We start from the raw sequence: 21,862 nt of genomic DNA, 5'->3' as shown, positions 1-21,862 counted from the left end.
ACATACAATAGGGACATGGAATATGAGAAGCATGAATCAAGGGAAGGTAGACATAATGAAGAAATGGAATACAAACATTGCAATAGTTGGAGTAAGCAAGCTAAAATGGTCAAGAATGGAGATTTTGAGTCAGATAATTACAGTGTTTTACTCAGGAAATGAAAATCGAAGAAGAAATGGGGTGCCATTAATAGTGAGAAAAGATACAGCAAAGGCAATCAAAGGATATAATGCAAAGTCTGATTGAATCATAGCAATAAGACTTCAGGGAAAACCCATCAAGCTAACCATAATCCAAGTTTATGCTCCCCCTATAGTGGCAGAAGAAGAAGAAGAAATTAAAAGATTTTGTGCTGGCATCCAGGAGGAAACTGATCACACACCAAAAAAGCACTTCTTGTTAATCACAGGCAATTGGAATGCAAAAGAATGAAACAGAGAAGAATCAAAGATTATAGGAAAATTTGGCCTAGGAACAAGAAATGAAGCAAGAGAATGACTGATTTAATTTTGCAAGGCAGCAGTTTGTTCATCAGGAATACATTCTTCAAGCAGCCAAAGAGGCAACTATATATATGGACATCACCTGATGGCCAATATAGAAATCAAATAGACTACATAATTGGAAGCAAAATATGGAGAAGCTCCATCCTCTGTCCAAGAACAAGATCAGAAGCAGATTGTGGCGCAGACCTTGAACTGCTGATAACAATTAGAGTACAGCTGAACACTAAACCAACCATCATGCCAAAATACAATGTGAAGAACATCCCCACAGAATGTAAAAATAATGTAAAAATAGATTTATACTGTTAAGCCTAATTGACTGGGAGCCAGAAGAACTCTGAACTGAACCCAAGGAAACTATTAGGGAAGAAGGAAAAAAGATACTACCTGCAGCTAAAAAGCAAGAGAAGCCTTAGATGAAACTCTTTAAGCAGTGAAGAACAGTCAAGAAGGAAAAGTAAAAGGTGACAGAAATAGAGTCAGAACCCTGAATGCAACTGTTCAGTGACTTGTGCACAGAGACAAAGATAACTACAATAATAATTAATGCAGAGAAACAGAAGATGACAACAAAAAAAGCAAAGCTGGGCAGTGAAGACAGCTAACAACCAGAAGATCAACTCATTTGAAATGTGGTGCTGGAGAAGAGTTGTAGACATATCATGGACTGCCAAAATGATAAATAAATGGGTCCTAGAGTGAATCAAGCTTGAACTCTCCCTAAAAGTCTAGATGACTAAAGAGAATGTTGTACTTTGACCATCTCATGAGAAGACATGACTCACTAGAAAAGACAATAATGCTTGATAAGGTAGAAGCAGTAGGAAAAGAGGAAGGACACATTATAGGTGGATAGACTCAATCAAAGAAGCCATCACCCTGATTCTACAATACATGAGCAGGGCTGTTGATGTCAGAGTGACTTGGAGGACTCTCAGTCCTAGGTTCGTCATAAGTCAAAGTCAACTTGACAGCAATCAAAACAACCATCTGGTATTCATTGACAGTCTCCCATACAAGTACTAACTGGTGCTGAACCCACTTAGCTTTGAAGATAAGATCTGGTACCTTTAGGGCCGTGGTTGTGAACCTGTGGCACACATGCCCTCTTTGGCATGCAAAGCCATCTCTGAGGGCATGCGGCTGAGGATGAAACCCCAGCACAGTAGAAAGGGAGACCCAAGAATGCAGCTCCTTTTTTGTGTATGTGTGGAAGTGGTGCACTCTGGGTAATGTAGTCAGTGGTAGCAATCCTCACACCCATTTTGCAATGCACTCTGGGTAATGTACAGTCAATCTCAAGCCCTTCCAGGGCGGGAGGAGTATGGGGAACGGAGTGCTCCCTTCCTCTGGCTCCTGCCATCCTGGAAAGGCTTGGGAGAAGTTTCGTCAGAGGGGGTTTTGCTATTGCTAGCCTGAGGCTAAGAGAGTATGGTGTGTGTATGTGTGTGTGTGCTTTCAAGTAGTTCCTGGCAACACTAAGGTGAAACTATCATGGGGTTTTCTTGGCAAGTTTCATCAGAGTTTGGACATTCGGTCTTTAAAAGGTTTGCCATCACTGCTTTAGGGTTTTTAAGCTAGCTGTACCAGCTGAAATTCCCATTTCTATACAACCATTACATGACCCTTATTTTACCTAATAACCTTCATATGGTTGTGGTGTGCATTGTATAATAGGATATTGCAAAAAAGAAACTGAGATTTTATACATTCTCAGAATCTTTTGTAGCTCCGTAGAGCACCTTCCCATCCATATACCTTCAAAATCTGCTAAGGGGATTGGTGTTGAAGTAGATTTAAAGAGGATGCTTGCAGGAGGAGGGGAGAAAAAGGCCCGCTGAATGAGAAAATGTCTGCTTACACACTGTTATACTTTTGCTCACTGATGTGTAATACATTTAATACATGAATGAGAATTTACCATAAACATTGACAACCTGTGTTGTTGTTGTTTCTGATATAGACAAATGTTTAACATACACTGTTTAAAATACTTATACTTTAAGTATTATTTCCATCTTATAGAGAAAACCTGGAATAGTTCCATAGACATTTAATAAGATTAAAAGAGCATAGGGTGTTTAACATTGTAGACTGGTTGTTTTAATTATTTTTAAATAGGTTGGCAGTAGCACTTTTTTTTCAGAGATTGAGGAAATTCAATACAAATAAAATGCTTCTTTTTCTTGAACCACCTCCTGTAACTGTTACTTGTCTTGTATAGTTTGTAACAAATATAGTAAATATGGTAAATACTGTTACTCTAAGGATGTTTTAGTGAGGAAAATCAGTATTTTAAACAAAATGCAAAGATGCTTCTTTGATTCCAAATTGGTTAGTTTAGTGGAGTTATGATCATGCTTGCTGTCTCCACATCTTGGTGATGGAGCATTGTATATAACTTTTACATAACAGGTCTTCACATGTAGGCTCCGACTATATGCTCTGACAACTGTCTTCATAATTAGTTCCCTTCATTGACCTCAGCGTAGACAGGCTTCAAGTGGGCAGTGATAATCCATATCCAAACATGGTCCAGTGCATGGGCATGGGATGCATGGGATATGGGATATGGGATTTGCCATATGTGGGGGACCAGCCAATACGATCAAAATCTCCACCAAATTCATAGTTCAAAACCAGGGTTGATTTTTTTTACTGCATAAATTGATTGTCCATTTCAGTAGCTAATATACACTTTCTGTCCACACAGGCTATTGCTAATGATACTGTGGCTCTGCAAGAGGCAAAAACTTTGATTACTGTAGATGTCCTACCTTTGGCAAGTATGTTGGGGATACCTTTATGGAGCATACTGTGAAGATGGTATTTAGGGATCTCAGTGGAGTTTATCAGACAAGGGGAATTGGAAGTATAATCCGATGGCAATCTGAATGCAATCATGGGGTTTAACGTTATTGCATGATAACCCACTACACACAATTTCGGGCAATGGGAAGTCAGTCCAAAGTCAGTCAAACACAATCATGAGGTTTCACGTTATTGCGTGATAGACTGCCACATGCAAATTCGGGCAATGGCATGCTATATTTGGGCAATGGGGAGTCAATTCGAATGCAATGCATATTCACATAATTGCGCGAAACTAGCAACTTTAAGTGAATGCGTTTTGGCCCCACTTTCTTTTCATTCGAAATTAAGAGAAATTCCTCCCGTCTGATAAACTCCAGAGACTGCAGAAAGAATCTAAGAGCAGCACATTCTACTGGTCCTGATGGGCTTAGCATTTATTTTAACATAGCAGTGATCAATGCAAACACTGGCAGTTCCACATGTATCTTTCCAAAATATTTGTTTCATGTATTTGACAGTGAATAAGGTATTCTTCCATTTCCTCAGTGTGAAATGAAGGGGGTCTTTGCCAGAAGATTGGGATAGAGAGTCTGCTGTCATGTGTTGCATCATAATTGTTACACTTTTCATAAAGGCTGTGGTCCTCCATTCTGAGTGCCATTTGAATGAACAAACAATTGAGTTGCAGCTATAGAAACATATTCTACAAAGTGATTTATATTACACATGATGTGTTTTCAGCTACAGCAATTCCAACCACCACCACCACCACCACCACAACAACAACAACAACCCCTACAACACCCTTCCCTGTCATCCCAGGGACGGTGACAACTACTTCAAGGCCTTCAGGTTCATCCTCCAGTTTACCCCCTGGGATAACTCTATCTACAGTTCCCTCTGGATCTACCAAGTCCACAACACCACCTGCAAGTACAACAAGGAATACTGGCATTACAGGGAGTACGGGGAAACCTGTGACAGGTACACCTGGCTCACTTATCCCTCCTTTTGTAACTAAAGTGTGGGCCTTCCACATTTATTGGTGTTAGGGTTGCAGGACCCCATGGAAATGGAAAAACCACAAATTTAAAAAACCACTATTTTTTTTACCTGAGAGAAGACTTCTCTAGCCATTTGTAGGTCCTCTAATGCAACTATATGGTCAACATCTGTACAGTAAAGCCTCCCACCATCACAATTAATATATCAGAAACTCAGTCCGCCAGATCTCCTATAATAGAGTTAAGCCAAGCACCAGTGATCAACCTAGCGGCTGGAAATGACAAGTCTACTGTTCAACCTCTTCCTCTTCCTCACTAAATCTTCCATAATAGACTAATGTATGACAACCAGTAGGACTGGCCATTCTGTCTAACAAACCTTTCTCCAAATGTCAGCAACCAAATGTTCTATCCCAGATTCAGCTTCCACAATTGATAGAGCCATACTGTCCTAAATTCTGCTTCAAGCACAACTTCTATTGAATGCTAGATCAGTGACTGGGAAAACAAGTGTTGTTGAGGATTTGATGGCTGTTGAGGATCATGGATGAGGCTGGGATGGCGTAATAATCTTTCTCAGCAATGCTCAGATCTGCCTGCCAGTTTTTTCTGTGCAGCAGTAGATGAGATCTTGGGGGGGGGGGGGGGGGGGAGTGGTCTATCATGATTCCATCTTTCTGACCAAGTGCCCTATTCAACACTCTGCACGTTTTGAGTGTTTATACCTGTGAGTAACCAGGACATAATAGGGATCCTCTTTGTGTACCACCAACCCCTCTGCTCCACAGTCTTCCTTCCTGAGCTAGCCTGGGTGGTCTTGAGGTTGGGGTTGGAATCTCCTTGGCTAGTAGTATTGAGAAACTTCAACATCCTGAAACTGCCAGTTAGGGGTGGCTCAAGGTTCATGGTCTTCATGACAACCATAGGTCTGTCTCAAGTGATATCTGGGCACACCCATGCTGTTAGGCACACTTTGGTCTCCTGGTGGCTCTTGGGGATTTTCCTGGTGCCTCCGCAGGCAATCCTGTTGAGGTCTGGAATGAGGAAATAGGCAGGGCAATGGACACAGTTGTTCCTGAGAGTTTCCTCTTATGGGGTGCAGCTAAACCAGCCTTCTTGTTTTCCAAGGCATAAGCAGCAATGAAATGAGTGAGATGGAGACTAGAGTGATGATGGCAGAAGACCTAAGCAAGTCCAACTGATTTCAGAGTACTTAAAGGTTTACTGTTTGGCAGTGCAGGCAACAAATAAATTGTTCTTTGCTGCCACTACTCCACCTGCAAGGAGCTGTTTCTGGTGGTCATGTTAGTCCTCAAAGAGAAAATGGAGACCATTCAGTGGCCCACTCTTAGAAGAATTTCCACTGCATTTTGCAGATAAAATCACTCAGTTCCACTCCAAGTCAACTGGAGTTGATACAGTTCCAGTGGGTGTAACCTTGGCTCCTGCTTGTCTTGTGTTATTGGATATTTTTCAGATTGTGCAACCTGTGTATTGTTCTTTTTAAATGATAAACCACCTTGAATCCCAATTTTGGGAGAAAAGTGGAATAAAAATAAGTATAACTATATCATCATTATTAGTTACTACTACTACTTCTGCAGTTCCAGGACCTGGGGGACCCACACCCTCAACAAGCCCTACTTCCCCATCTACTGTAGCAACTACAACCTCAGCATCTCCAGGACCTGGGGGACCCACACCCTCAACAAGCCCTACTTCTCCATCTACTGTAACAACTACAACCTCAGCATCTCCAGGCCCTGGGGGACCCACACCCTCAACAAGCCCTACTTCTCCATCTACTGTCACAACTACAACCTCAGCATCTCCAGGCCCTGGGGGACCCACACCCTCAACAAGCCCTACTTCTCCATCTATTTTAACTACAACCTCAGCATCTCCAGGACCTGGGGGACCCACACCCTCAACAAGCCCTACTTCTCCATCTATTTTAACAACTACAACCTCAGCATCTCCAGGGCCTGGGGGACCCACACCCTCAACAAGCCCTACTTCCCCATCTACTGTAACAACTACAACCTCAACATTTCCAGGACCTGGGGGACCCACACACTCAACAGGCCCTACTTCTCCATCTACTGTAACAACTACAACCTCAACATCTCCAGGACCTGGGGGATCCACACAGTCAACAAGCCCTACTTCTACATCTACTGTAACAAGTACAGCCTCAGCATCTCCAGGACCTGGGGGATCCACACAGTCAACAAGCCCTACTTCTACATCTACTGTAACAAGTACAGCCTCAGCAGCTCCAGAACCTGGGGGATCCACACAGTCAACAAGCCCTACTTCTACATCTTCTGTAACAAGTGCAACCTCAGATAGTACAAAAGGTGAGTGGGAGCTGTGTTTGAGGAGTTATCCCTGATGTTTTCACTGTTTTTTAAAGTGTGTGTCTGCTTTTGCCACTGTGCTGATGGCCTGAGAGGGTGGGGGTTCTGCTGAGCCACTGGCCTGACTGAGGGAGGAGCTACCAGCAACTAACTCTCCAGTCCCAGAGAGTCTTTTGGGTCAAGGGGGAGGGTCAGTTGGGGTAAGGCTGTTTGGTTTGTTTAGCTTAGTGGAGGCTTGCTTGTGTGTGCAGTAGTGTCTATTGTTTTATTGTAGTTTGGTGACCTTGTGTCTGTTGGGTCAAAGTTAATTGTGTTATCTGAATGGAGGTGTGATTGTGTGCCTATTAGCATTCTATTGTTCTATTGGTTAATAATAATAATAATAATAATCGTTTATTTATATCCCGCCTCTCTGTCCTCATGACATGGTAATGAAGTGTGAGTGGTGGGATCCTTAGGTGGGAGTAATCATGTTCTCCTGAAGTTTGTTATATGCTGTAATGGAGAGGCCAAGCATAGTCAGACACACGTAGATTTTCGGAAAACTGATTTCAGTAAAGTTAGGGAAATACTGGGTGTGATCCTGTAGTCAGGAATAATAATAATAAATAATAAATTTTATTTATATTTCCCAACTCTCCCAACGGATCGAAGTGGGATTACAACCAATACATTCTATACAATAATAATTTCAATAACAGTTATTTAAAATCACAATTTAAAACAGTGTATTATCTAAAAATATTATAATACAATATTAAAATATGTCATTACATCCTGAGGTGGAGTTATCTTTGATTCTCTATAGAGACAGGAGGTGAAGTTTTTCTTCAGATCTTTATAGAAAATCAGGGGGGTATGCTTGTCAAAAGAGATTGATTTTTAATGCCTTCTTAAAGGCATTAAATGAGTCGGATCTCTTCCAGAAGGTTGTTCCAAAGTGTAGGGGCCATAGCTGTATATGCTCTTTGGGAAGTAGATACTAGTCTAACTTCCCAGTTGTTCTGATAATGCGGGGTGGATTATGTAGGAAGAGGCATTCCCTCAAGTAACTCGGGACCAAGCCATGGAGGGCTTTAAAGGTGATGACCAACACTTTGTATTGTGCCCAGAAGCTAATTGGCAGCCAGTGAAAATATTTTAATACAGGTGTTATGTGGTCTGACCTGGAAGTTCCAGTGACCAACCTGGCTGCTGCATTTTTGACTAATTGAAGCTTCCGAACTTGGTACAAAGGTAGCCCTATGTAGAGCGTGTTACAGAAATCTAAACAAGAGATTACCAGTGCGTGTACCACGGTTTCAAGATCCTTTCAGTTCAGGTAGGGGCGCAGTTGATGTATCAGCCGAAGCTCGGTACCAAGCACTCCTGGCCATCACATCTACTTGAGATGATAACTGTAAAGATAATTCCAGGAGTACCCCCAAACTACGGACTTTGTCCTTTAAGGGGAGTGTGACCCTGTCCAGGACTGGATGGCAAATCTCCCTCCCTGGACTTGGGGTACCTATCACGAGTACTTCTGTTTTCTCTGGATTCATCTTGAGCTTGTTTTCCCTCATCCAGCCCATCACTGACTTCAGGCAGGCATCCAAAGGAGATACGCCATCCTTAGTCACTGTATCAGTCGGAGACATAGAGAGATAGATCTGGGTGTCATCAGCGTACTGATAACACTGTGCTCCATGTCTCCAGATAATCTCTCCCAACGGCTTTATGTAAATGTTAAACAGCATGGGGGACAGAATGGCGCCCTGAGGGATGCCAGATAAAAGAGAAGGGAGATGAGGATAGATGGAAGTTTCTCAAAAGGGAGATATTGGAGGCACAATTTCAAACGGTTCCAATGACAAGAAAAAATGGGATGTATTTCAAGAAACCAGGATGGATGACTAAAGAATTGAACTAAGTTTTAAATGGGACATGTATAAGAAATGGAAAAGGGGGGAAATCACCAAAGAGGAATTCAAACAAATAGCAAGCACAACTAGGTGGAAAGTCAGAAAAGCTAAAGAACAGAATGAGCTCAGGCTTGCTAGAGAGGTTAAGAACAATAAAAAGGGCTTTTTTAGTTATGTCCATAGCAAAAGGAAGAAGAAGGAAATGCCATTGCATGGAGAAAATGGCATGATGCTAACAGAGGACAGAGAAAAGGCAGAACTAATCAACACTTTCTTTGCATCAGTCTTCTCCCAAAAGGAAAAGTGTGCTCAACCTGAGGGAAATGGAGCAAAGGACACAATAGGATAAATGTAGCACAGAATAAGTAAAGAGATAGTACAGGAATACCTGGTTAATCTAAATGAATATAAATCTCCAGGACCAGATGAACTACATCCAAGAGTATTAAAAGAACTGGAAAATGTAATATCAGAGCCATTGGCAATAATTTTTGAGAACTCCTGGAGAGCAAGAGAAGTCCCAGCAGACTGGAGGAGGAAAAATGTTGTGCCCATCTTTTAAAAGTGGTGGTGGGGGGTGAATTTGCAGTCCAATAACACTTGAAAGGCCACATGATTCTCACCTCTGATTTTCTCCTGGAGAAAAACTATTCTACCTAGAGAGGTAGAATAGCTGATTAAGAGGCTTGGCCTCAAAAACAATCATGAATCTGAGACCATTTTTTCTACTGTACACCTCCACAGAGGGTCCAAATAATGAAAGACTTGCAGTCTCAACCAGGCATAGATTCTGAGCTTCACCAGGCAAGCTGTCAATGGTGTAAGCCATACAATGGAAGTGCAAAATCAGTAGATTGAATCCTGAACCATGGCACATGAAGTCTCAATCCTACAAATGTAGTGGAGGAAAATGTTCATTGAAATGAATTGGATATCTTAGTTACACCTAAAATGTAATTTCTTTTCATTGGAATTAATCATGACTACTATTAGACAAAGCAAAGTGAGGGTGGCTGCTGAAAATGTCAGAATGATTGGAAATGGTATTGATTATAACTTTTAGTAAAGGATGAACACTAAATTTGATGTATGAACCTAAGGTATGAACACTAAACCTGCTTTTTAGTTTAGTGCCTCCTGACAAATTTAATAGACTGTCTTAATAGGATAACTGGGAATTGGGGGGGGGGGGGGTCAGGGTAACTGTTGAAAAAATATATACAGATTAATTAATGCTGAGTACCCAGAAGAAAAATGTCAAGTTTGTGTACTGGGTACTGAAAATTAATATTTCATCTTGGAATCTGGTCCGAATTAAAGGTGACATTAATAAAGGTTTGACCTTTAAATGCCCGTGACTGAAGAAAACTTTCAGAGGCTCAGTGATTTCATCTATCAAACCATGGGATATGAACTGTATTGCAAGAGGAATTCTATGATTCTAAGTTTGCCTTTGGCTGGACTGTCACTGTGACTGAGGTGACTGAGAGCTCATTCTCAAGTAATCCTATAGGGAAGGGAAACCAATATAGAACAGCTGGGCAAATGAGAACATGATTAAACAATGGAAGAAGGAGGAAGGAAAACCCCAAATTTAAAACAGAGGAGAATGGCTGGAGTTTAGAAACAGGAAAGCCAAAAAGAAGATTATCACAACACTCAAGGGAGCAAAGCTAAGTAGGTATTTTAAAAGACCCAGAGCATAGGCACAGTGGTGGCAGGGGGCTTCAATGTCACTGGTGTGGTATCGCTGTTCTGTGTTTTTAGTTAGAGCTTTAAAGGAGCATAACTCCACCTCCAAAATAGGCTCAGCACCTTGGATAGCTCCTCTAAATTCAGAGTGAATTCATTGCCTCACTGAGATGGGAGTCTACAGCTGCCAAAGCACCAGCCCATGCTACTGATTTGAATAAAATCAGCACATCTGGCTCTATATGGATATAGGCACTTTTAGAATTACTAATTTATTTACAATTCACAAATGTAAACAAAAATGATAATTGGATACACATAATGGCTTCCTCTCAGCACTGAATAAGTCCTCCTAAGATATACAGTATACAACAACAACACTCTTTTCAGAGGTTAGACCAAAACTAAAAGCAGTCATATGCATTATATTTCCTTCTACACAACATAATTTTTGGAAGGAGTGTTTTTGGAACTCTGTCCTCCCCCCCCCCCCCTTTAATACTTGGACCAAGCTATAGAGCAGGATTGGGGAATGTGTGGCTTTGCAGATGTTGCTGGGATGCAATTCTCATTCACCATAGACAGCATAATCAATGATGGAGAGATTAAATCATTTTGCATCTGGCTCCTTGGACATAGACAGACACTTCTCCATCAGGCACAGAAGGGAGGGGAGGCTGCAATGATTTTTTGGTAGGCCCAGGGACTTTGGTTACTGCAAAGAGATGAAGGGAATACCAACTTTCACAGTGGCCCCAAGCAGACATGCAGGTTAACTTATACCTATGAATGCCAATAAGAGAATGCCAATCTGTAAATCAGCAGATCATGGTAGACACAACAATCTCAGACATTATGTAGGGGAGGGGATATTCTGTGACATTTTGAGTCAGATGGGAGTTAGTTTGAGTATTTTGCAAAGGAAGAACAATATGTACTGAATGGCTTTGAGCCTAATATTTCCTTCTATTTATAGCTGTTATTGTCCCCATTTCTGCTGGTTGGAGTCTGGGGATTCATCTGTGAAGGACTACAATGTGCTCTGAAGGTTCCATCCAAACTTATTGTGGTCATCCTATTAATAATATAGGCCTTCTATTCATCTTGGTAGACTTTTGATTGCCCAGTAAAGAAAGATACTTCATGAGTCATTTAAGTGATGACACAAGTAACAAACAAATCTCCCATTTAAATTGTTATTTCTTTTGTAGGGTGAATGCTGCTGTGTACAAAGTCAGTCTTCTAAAAGGCAGTGGAATTTTCCTTAATAACCTTAGGGATCTGTTTGTTGAGACTTTTAAGCAGTTCTTAATATGTGGACATATGAACAATGTCAGCCACTTTTGCAGCACCAAAAGGGAAGCAATGCATACCCCGTAAGAGACGAAGGTGCGTAAAAGTGTATTTATATCCTAGTGTGCAACTATAAACACAGATTTAAAAACCATTCAAGGCGCAGCCTCCCATTAGGCAGAGTATGGTTGTCCTCTCAGGAGACAGAACATATAAGGGTAGGGGGGATGAATTGTGCACCCTCAGCTCCCATGAGGTTCCCATCCCTTCCACCAGCTTGGAGACCCCAACGCCATTCTCTGGCATCAACAAATGTTACTGCCAGCAAACAGTTGGGCAAGATATCCAGAGCCGAACACTGTGAAGCTCCAAAGAGCTCTGTGGTTCTTCCCAGCTCCTCAAGCCCTAGATGCCTTTCAGTGTTGGATCTTTGGAGCAAGGCACTATGAGCAATGGAGATCTTTATAGCCAGTGTTGCATTGACACAGGTAGTCTCCATGGCCACACTGCCTGCAGTGCCTTCCTATAAGGAGTAACGCATTTAAGATGAAGAAAGTAATGGAGCAAGAATGCTGGAGGGAATTGAAATGGGAGTGGTAGGGAGGAGAAAGCAATACAAAGCATTGTGGGGAAGCAGCCTAATTCAGGCAGATGGGAAGACTATGGCCAGGTAACATGATTGCCTGCTTAACCTATCATACAAGTGCTGATTACAGATAAGAAATTTCAAGACCCCGATCTCCTTTCCGATGTCTCTTTTGTCTTTAAATCAGGCTTAGATTGAGTAATATTTCAAACAGAGAGCATTAAAGTAGGATACAGGGTGACATAATAACTGTCAAGAGAATACTTCTGAAGCAGTGAACTGAAGTTTATTGTTATATGAAGTACAAGCATAAAAGCTTGTGCTAGAAATTTCATTTTCTCAATCTCTAAAGGTGTTACAGGATTCTTTTATGACATGGCTATATCTTTGAGGAAGACCCTTTGTCCATCAAATCTTCTGTTATTTCTTTTGCATGGTAAATGGTTTTCCAACTAGGGATCTTTTGAAACCTTGCTACCTGAAATATTTGCAATTATTTGGGATCCTTTCATGGAAACAGCAACTTTTACTGCCACGTTAGGCCTCTCCTTTAAAAAAGCTTATATAACTTTTGCTGACCTTCTCTTTTCTAAAAATAATTTTATTGTTATATAGAAAATGCCAAAATTTTATCTATTTTAAATAAATAAAATTTTATTTATAACCCCAAGCACACAGCTTTTTAAAAATGAGTTTAAATGTGTTGTTGTGTGCCTTCAAATCATTTCTGACCAATGTGACCCTCAAGGTAAATCTGTCACAGGGTTTTCTTGGCAAGATTTGTTCAGAAGGGATTTGCCTTTGCCTTCCTCTAAGGGTGAGAGAGTGTGACTTGCCCAAGATGTGTGTTTCCATGGCTGAGAAAGGATTTTAACCTTGGTTTCTGCAGTGAACCCACTACATGATGCTGGCTGTTTGTGTGTGTGTGTGTAGTTCAATATATCCCTGAGCCAAATGACATATTGCCAGTGAGTTTCTGTGGTTGGGTGTGGATTCGAACCCTGGTCTCCAAAGTTGTAGTCCAGCAGTGAAACCACTACACCATTCTGGCTCTCAGTTTGAACGTAACTAATCTGATATAAAACTAAAATAAGAAACAATGATACGTTATCTCAGAACTTATTATTATTCCGTAACATAATAAAAAGGACTCCATTTTTCAGTTAATTTATCAGATTGTTTCTTGAAATAGACTCTTGTAAAGTAAGACAATTCATTTTCCTGAACCAGTCAGAGAGCAGTGGAGCTATGCTCGTTCTTGTCTTTATAGTATTTTTGCAAATTATGTGAATAATCTCCAGTTGTAATACTGATGATTTTTAGGGGTGAAGTTTAATAAATGTCCTAACTACTTTGACTTATGTTAATGATAAACTCATAGGAGCAATTGAAACTTGCAAGCAACATTCAAAGTTCATAGAGTAGAGATTGCAAACATGACACTAATGACTGGACACATTTTTATTAACACCATAAAGCTTTCTTTAAAACAACAAGATTGTCTGGCAGTTATGATATAAGGATGTAATATGAGAAACTACAAATTGCTGCAGCAAGGAAAACCACGTCATCTTTTTAAAAAAAACTGGTCTTGGCTTCCATGGATAGATAATATGAGATGGAAAACAGCAGTTTGGTGATGACCAGCAAGGGCCTATAAATTCAGCTGGTATATTGTTCTAGGGCCTGGAGAGCCAAGGAGAGGCCTGTGAATTTCTGATGGTCTCCCTCAAAACAGCAACAACCTCACAGCTCCCTTCCATTGCATTATTTTACAAAGGTTAGTTTACAAGATGCTGATGTTTGAAGATACATAATTCAGTACTAAATGTAGGTTTGTCCATGCCATCATATTTCCCACTTCATAGAATCATAGAGTTGGAAGAGACCACAAGGGCCACCCAGTCCAACCCCCTACTATGCAGGAATACCTGATCAAATTACCCCCAACAGATGGCCATCCAGTTTCTGTTTAAAAACCTCCAGAGAGGGAGACTCCATTATATCTGAAGTCAGCATATTCCACTGTCAAACAGTTCTCGCTGTCAGAAAGTTCTTCTTCATGTTTAGGTGGAATCTCTTTTACTGTAGAAACCAGCCACCCCTTGACTTGGAATCCATGTCCCTTGCCCATTCGCGGGCAGTAAATGGAGGGGGACAAACTGGGGCATGCGCCGCCATTCTAGCCAATGGGGCTTGAATGTCGTCGATTTTTCGTTTTCATGTGGGGTGTGTCTCCATTCTGGAGAGGCTACTGTATTTCAATGTATGGTTTGTAAAAGTTGGACAGTGAAGAAAACTGATAGAAGATAATCAAGTGATTTGAAATGTGGTGATGGAAAAGAGTTCTACAGATATCAGAGACTGATAAAAAGACAAATAAGCGGATTGTAAATCAAATCAAGCCTGAACTCTCTCTAGAAACTAAGGTCCAAAACACACAGCAGAAATAATCTAGTTTGAGACCGCTTTAACTGCTCTGGCTCAGCACTAGGGAATCCTGGGAGTAGTATTTTATTGTGATACCAGAGCTCTCTATCAGAGAAAACTCAATGTCTCACAAAACTATAGTTCCTAAAATTCCCTAGCACTAAGACAGGGCAGTTAAAGCGATCTCAAACTAGATTATTTCTCCAGTGTGTTTTGGACATAAAATGACTAAATTAAGACTGTCATACCTTGGTCACATCTGGAGAAGACATGAGTCACTAAGAAAGACAATAATACTTAGTAAGGTAGAAAGCAACAGAAAAAGAGAAAGACAACATTCCAGATGGAGAGACTCAGTCATGGAAGGCATGGCCCTGAGTCTGTAAAACCTGACCAGGGCAGTTGATGATAGGTTGACTTGGAGGTTTCTCGTTCATTGTTGTTGTTATTAGCTGCCCTCAAGTTGATTCTGACCCATGGTGACCCTGTGGGTGAGACATCTCCAAGTATTCCTATCCTCCACTGTTCTGCTCAGGTCCTGCAAACCCAACCCTATAACCCTGATTGAGTCCATCCATCTGGTGTGTGGTCTTCTTCTCCCTCTTCTACCCTCTACCCTCTATTTATTAACTGATTACAAACTGTGTGAGATATTTCCAAATGTTTGTGTTCATTTACGAATATCATTAACAATTCCAGATCTAGTAACAACAGAAAAAGAAAAGATCTTTTAGCAAACTCAAACATATTAAAAACTTTTAAAATAATATTTTCATTGATTTATAACATACATTGAACACAGAAATTTTTTTTTAAGTCTACGATGACTGATTTAATGAGATTGGGTATTGAATCAAGCATTTCCTGAGAAATTGATTTTGATAGTGTTATTAAAATTTTTGCAGGGAAAAAAGCCAGAACAGCTTATTTCAGTAGCTAATTAGGCTTATTTTTGCTTTTTCTAAAGTATAAAGTATATTTATATCTGTTCTTGCTGGTACACAGGGAATAAAGCATTTATTAAAGTTTACCAGTGATCATATTCAGGCAGCCTGAGATTAGCCATCACGTTCAGTTATGCTTTCATAATCATACACTAAAAGCTGTCTACTTCATTTGTATTTTGTCATAACCATATTTTACTACAAAGAAGGAAAATTACAACTTTAAAATACCATATTATACCATTATCTTTATTGAAAATACTTAACTGAGGATTAAATTTCACACAATCCCCAGCCTGAAAGCAATCTTGTTCCACCTTGCAAAATCAGTTAGATCAGTTCAGTTCCCTGTTGGTTAAATCAAAACCTTGGAGTGATTTTAGGTTTATTACACCAAAAGCATAGAAATCAAGGGAAGAATGTAATGAACACATTGCAACCTCTTTTGCGTTTTATCCAAGGAAGACTATTTAAAAAGTGGCCAGCAGAGATCTTTGCTTGCTCCCCCATGTCTGGCAGCAATGTATTATTCCTATAACATACACAATACACTCCTCTTACACTAGACACATACAAGTTTTACCATTGTAGCCTAACAATGAAATTAATAAGTATGTGGATTTCCCCTCCATTATTTTAATCATGAGCAAGCAGGAGTTTCTGGGTGTCTGGTTTATGACTGCCAGGTCAGGATTATCACAGACTTTGAGATTTCAGGCCTCAAATCTGAAACCTAGGAATGACCCCTTGTAGCAACTTCTGATAACCTGATTCCCACATAGGATTCTTCTTTAACTGCTTTAGAACAGATAAATTGACTCCGTTGGATCATATTGTGGCAATAACTTTATTAGGTCTACCAAAAAAACAGACAAACACCAACAACAAAGGAGCAAAAGTGCTTAACAGTTTTTCAAATATTTAGATGTCTTCATGAGGCAAGATGTTACAGAATCATGAGGAGTAAGGGAGGGGTAGGAAGACTTGATCTTTAAGTCATGTCAACTACATATTGCTCTCTTAGCATATTGTGGGGGGGAAAGTATCTGGAGTCTCACCCTTGGACATGCTGAAGGTGGGAAAGGCAAAGATGATTCTCTGTTTTGAAAATATGGCGGGCGGAGGCCATTGCAAACTCAGAATATCTTTGTTTTCTTTGCAGTTCTTTCAGTTCCACGGAATAAATATGAAAGAGATATGGCTGTGCTGGGTGGAACTTTGGGGAGTTTGTTGGTAATTACACTAGTGCTGCTCGGATTGATCTCCTACAAGTATTACAAATTGAAAAAGGGACCCACAGAAGACAACACCAAAGTAAGTAGGCCATTGCCATGTGTTCACTTTGGGGAGACCACATCATAATATGAAAAGAGATCTTAATGCAAAGAAGAGCAGGATGGGATTTTAGAGAAGTTGTTTGGGGTTTGTTTTGCTAGCTTTTATCTTCAATATTGAAAATGTTTGAAAAGAAAGAAAAAGATACTAATATTGCTAATGCAACAAGTCGATAGAATGCCACACATAAAGCACCACTCACAGCTTCACTATAACATCCAAAATCCACAAAACAGTGATACATTTATTTGGCCAACCAAAATGCACAAAATATGTGATGCAAACTATTGAAATTCCATTGGCTTCTTCACAGGTCAACAATGTTAAAAATCATACGGGAGGATTTAAAAAAAAAAAGATGATGATAGTCATAGGTCATTTTGTCAAGTTGTTAGTGTGATGTTCTGCACTGAGATAGTGTGGAGGGATATCTATGCCGGCAGGCTCTCCTCCACAGCTACCCCTGAATATGTTTCACAGCATCACTGTTTCACTAGGCAGACCTAATGTCAAGAAATACATTTTTGGAAGGGGGCGGGGGCTAGAGTTGTCATCCAAGAGAAAAGGAGACAGTAGTGCAAAAACGTTTTAAGAACCACTGGTTTAAAGGGTTCCATGTTGGGACAGGCTGCTCTAAGCCTCTCATGTCAAGGCTCCATACTTCCACCTTGTATATGTAAGAACACACATTTTATGTGGACACTTCCTAAAGTGAAAGTGAGAATATAAGGGATGCGGGTGGGGAGATCCTGAGTTCATCTGCACAAAAGAATGGCAGATACTAAGATAGTTCACTTGCAACAGAAACCCATAGTTCTTATCAGCTTTAACCCTCTTGTCCCAGAGTATTTATTATCCTTCTTGGAGTGTTTGTAGATTGCATGCTCAAAAGTAGAAGGATATTATTTGTAAACAGGTGCACCATTTGCTGAGTCAAGAATTCTTAAACATAAGTAGGCTTAATTAGCAAGAAAGGCTTCTAGCCCTTGATTTAAAGGGAAGTAGGCATATATAAACTGAGATATTTGAAATTCAGATTGAACAAAAGAATGAACATGGCTAAAATAAATTTAAAGAAGTATGTGCTCTCCTTTTGGCATTCTCAATATCCTGTAAATTAAACAGGGTCTAGACCTAGTTAGTACTTGGATAGGAGATTAGCATAAAATACTAGGCACTGTGGGCTATATTTCAGAGGAACTAACTGACAAAACCACCTCTGACTATTCTTTGCCTAAGAAAACGCTAAGAAATTCATGGGGTTGCCATAAGTCAACAGGTGACTTGAAGGCGTGCGCACATGCGCGCGCGCACACACACACACACGTGATTGAACATTTAAATATGTCAAATAATGTTGTAGACTCCGTAAACTCATAAATGAATCTGGAATAATTTATTTGCTCTTAGCTGAGGTATGCAGTGATACAAAAATATTTTAAACTTTGTTTTGTTTTTTAGAAACATGAAACAATTGGTTAGCAATAGAACCCTCAGTGCTGCCTCAGTTAAGTGTTCTAGCTAGAGCAGAATATATGAAATAGTATATACATAGATGAATTGCATGAATGTAGGTATTTAGGTATAAAAAATTAAAATCAAAATGAAAGAAATGGCATTAAGTATATAATTCAATGTCAGCAATTTTATCCTTGGAATTTAAATCAGTCTTGAAGTAGTTGGTTTTCTATTTTATTCCAACCCTTTATGATATGCAAGTTTACTATGTAGGAGGGCTTTCCTAAACAAACTTTATTACACTGAAATTCAATGTGAAAATAAACTCTGGAAAATTGTATGCTTCAAAAAATGTGGTTAGAGTTATATTGAACTACAAAAAAAGAGAACCAATGTGGTGTAGTAGTTTGAATGGTTTGACTATGGACACCAAGGTCTGAAGCCATGCTCAGCCATGGAAACCCACTGGATGCCCTTGGGAACTCACATTCTTTCAGCATCAGAGGAAGGCAAAGGCAAACCCCCTCTGAAGAAACTTGCCACGAAACCCCCACAATACAGTCGCCTTAGGGTCGCCATAAGTCAGAAAGGACTAGAAGGCACACAACAATAACAACAACAACAACAACACACCACCTGGGCATTAGGCCCCATCATTTTAAAGATGTATGATTATCCTATGTGTAATTCAGTCTGAGCTTGGAAACATTACTCCTAAAATCCCCTAGCCATCATGGCTATGCTTTCCCAAAGTCTAGTCTGAATTCCTTTGTGTCCTTTGTCGTTGTTGCTGTGTGCCTTCAAGTCATTTCCAACATATGGTGACCCTAAGGCAAGTTTCTTCAAAGGAGGTTTGCCATTGCCATCCTCTGATGCTGAAAGAGTGTGACTGGCTCAAGGTCACCTAATGGGGGTTTCAGGGCCAAGCGGGGATTCAAAGCCTGTTCTCCAGAGTCATAGTCCAATGCTTAACCTACTACATTACTCTGGCTCTTTTGCAACTGTGAACATCTGTTTTCTTATTTTGCAGGCTGTTGCAGGCTTGACCAATACCAGCTTTGAAAATGATGATAACCCTAACTCAGATGGAGAGGCCAATGAATTGCCAGCAAGCTTAGAGGCTGATGTCGACCACTCAGGCACTCCACCTCCCTTGGAGATGGCTGTGGAAAGCAGCCTGGCATCAGCTGCTTCTGAAGCAATCAAAAGTGAAGACACAAATGAGGACAGTGATAGGGAAGTGAGGTCCATCCTCACAAAAGACAGGCGGATGGCAGACGATGATGGTTACAAGGCAGTGTGGTTTAAAGAAGACATTGATCCAGAAGCTAAGGATGAAGTTTTGGTGATTGAGGATGACAGCGATGCAGAACAGAACAGAAATGAGAGTGCTGGTGATAGTAATGAGGAGGAGGATGTTGATGACAGTGATAATGATCGTAATGGTGGCAGTGGAAATAATGATAGTGGTGGAGGTACTGGTGATGTCTCCCTCATTCCAGGAAGAGCTCATTTCCCAGAAGATCAATCTACTCTCAGTGAATCTCTTGTGAATGCAGAAGAAAATGTTGTTTATTTGTAAAATTAACCAAGTTGCCCATTCTTGACTAGGTTTCTCCAACTATTTGGTGAACGGTTGAATTCTGCTCAACTCATGTGAAGCATGGACCAAGAAGGGTGATGTGCAATCTTGTCTCCTAGAATAGGGGAATAAATTACCCTTCCCTGAATAGAAAGCATATCAGTAGTAAGCTTTCAGAAATCATTATGTTCAGGCCAATGTACAGCGTCCAGGACCAAACCAAGCTCTTTTGGTGGACCTTAGGCAGAAAATTCCCATTTCCCACATGAACCAGGAAGTACCTCATAGCACAAGACAGCACTTTGTGGCAGGCACTGTAAGCAAGGCTGCGGTGCATTACACCAACAAAACAAAAGGAAAGAAAATAAGAAATACAGCAATAATTGATAGAAGCGTCAAAAAGAAAAATGTTTTCTTCATTTTCAGAAGAAGAGCCCTTCAGCTAAGAATTACTAATAAAAGAAAAGAAATGAAAGAAATCTGATAAATAATGGATTCACTTGTTTCTTATTGACTTATATAAAATACATTTTTTAAAGAAAAAGGATCAGGAATTAGCCTCTAATTCAGATGTGACAGAAAGGAACTGGGGGAGAGAAATACTGTAGACAAGAGACTCCAGTGATCAAAGAATGGGTGAATAATGTGTTTCTGCAGCAAGTTGACAAGTTGTGTTTGAATTAAGGAAGGTAGACAAAAGATTAATATATTCGTTGTAAGACAGATTGCAGATGTCAATTAGAGGGAGAGAAAATACCTAAACATCTAAATCATGCCAATTATTTAGACCTTCTGTGATAATTATGTGGAGGGGGGAATATCATGCCTATTGGTTGGTGTTCATTTTAGAAAAGATAAGCTACATCTGTATAAGGCCTCCAGAAATATAATTTTGTTATAGTCCATTATTAAAAATAAATGTTGCAAAGAGTATTATGTGATGTCCATTAAGATTATATACATTCCATAATGTACCATAACTGTTTTCCCAGCCCTATAAATAATTTAAGACTTTGATTTTCCTTTTTTTTTTCCCCTGGAAAAAAAATCTGCTAAACCAATATTTGCCATTGGGCTATGTGGAATCTAGCCACAATCCAGTTTCAGTGCACAGAGAATTGTCTATGGAGGTTCTCTACAGGGAGAATGGAGTGTGCAGAGATGTAAAAAGAGGGATGGGGAGCCAGTGAAGTTGTACAATGTTAGGCCAGCCTACTTAAGAGCCGGTGGTGTAGTGATTTCAACATTGGACTAGGACTCTGGAGGCCAGGGTTCAGATCTCCATTCAACCATTGAAATATACTGGGTGACCTTGGGCAAATCACACTCTCTCAGGCTCAGAGAAAGGTAAAGGCAAACCTCCGCTGAACAAATCTTGCCAAGAAAAGCCAGTAATCGGGTCTTTTCACTTTTTTTTATTTGGGTAGAAATACCTCAGTTACACCATCTAATTTTCATGTTGCTCACTCTTTTTCCTTGTTTGTTTCCTTCCACCTCCCCATAATTATTTAAAATTATTCTCCATCATTGGCATATACATGAAGTTTTTCTGCAAATAAAATACTTCTGAATTTGAAATTTTTGCTTGATATAGTCCTTAAACATACAGACAGGATTCATTAAGGAACTTATGAATGCATAATCCAGGGTTATGCATTCAAGGCTGGTTCGTATTCATGATTTCTACATAGTCACTAGTTTAGGGAGTATGTAGGGATTGTGAAGGTCCCCCAATTTCCTGGGCAGAAGCTGCTGTGATCAATAGAGATCTTCTCCCCAGTCATTTAGGAAGTAGCAGACTCATGTTTCCCCTCCCTCTCTCACAAGTAATCTCCAGTGCTAGGGGGAATTGCTACTGAACTCTTGCAATGGAGATAACACATGAGAGGAGGTGGGAATGCCAGTCAACTGCTTTTCAATCCACAGACTTCCATTAACTGCAATGGCTGCTTCCCA

General features: G+C 40.2%; 1 protein-coding gene across 1 annotated transcript in view; it reads left to right on the top strand.

Annotated features, from left to right (window-relative positions):
* CDHR5 (cadherin related family member 5) overlaps positions 1–19,906 on the top strand; it is a 53,676-nt gene extending 33,770 nt beyond the window's left edge. The window contains exons 12-17 of the mRNA XM_089523429.1: positions 3,221–3,293; positions 4,063–4,305; positions 5,930–6,476; positions 7,129–7,130; positions 16,703–16,845; positions 19,355–19,906. Of these exons, the coding sequence (XP_089379555.1) occupies positions 3,221–3,293; positions 4,063–4,305; positions 5,930–6,476; positions 7,129–7,130; positions 16,703–16,845; positions 19,355–19,906 (1,560 nt within the window). The remainder of the gene's footprint in view (positions 1–3,220; positions 3,294–4,062; positions 4,306–5,929; positions 6,477–7,128; positions 7,131–16,702; positions 16,846–19,354) is intronic.
* Positions 19,907–21,862: the final 1,956 nt, after the last annotated feature.

This window comes from Sceloporus occidentalis, unplaced genomic scaffold (assembly GCF_023333645.1).
Source record: "Sceloporus occidentalis isolate IW3139 unplaced genomic scaffold, rSceOcc1.0.p SCAF_4, whole genome shotgun sequence".
Lineage (NCBI taxonomy): Eukaryota > Metazoa > Chordata > Lepidosauria > Squamata > Phrynosomatidae > Sceloporus > Sceloporus occidentalis.
The sequence above is the reverse complement of the archived record's forward strand: the minus strand, read 5'-3'. Positions and strand labels throughout refer to the sequence as shown.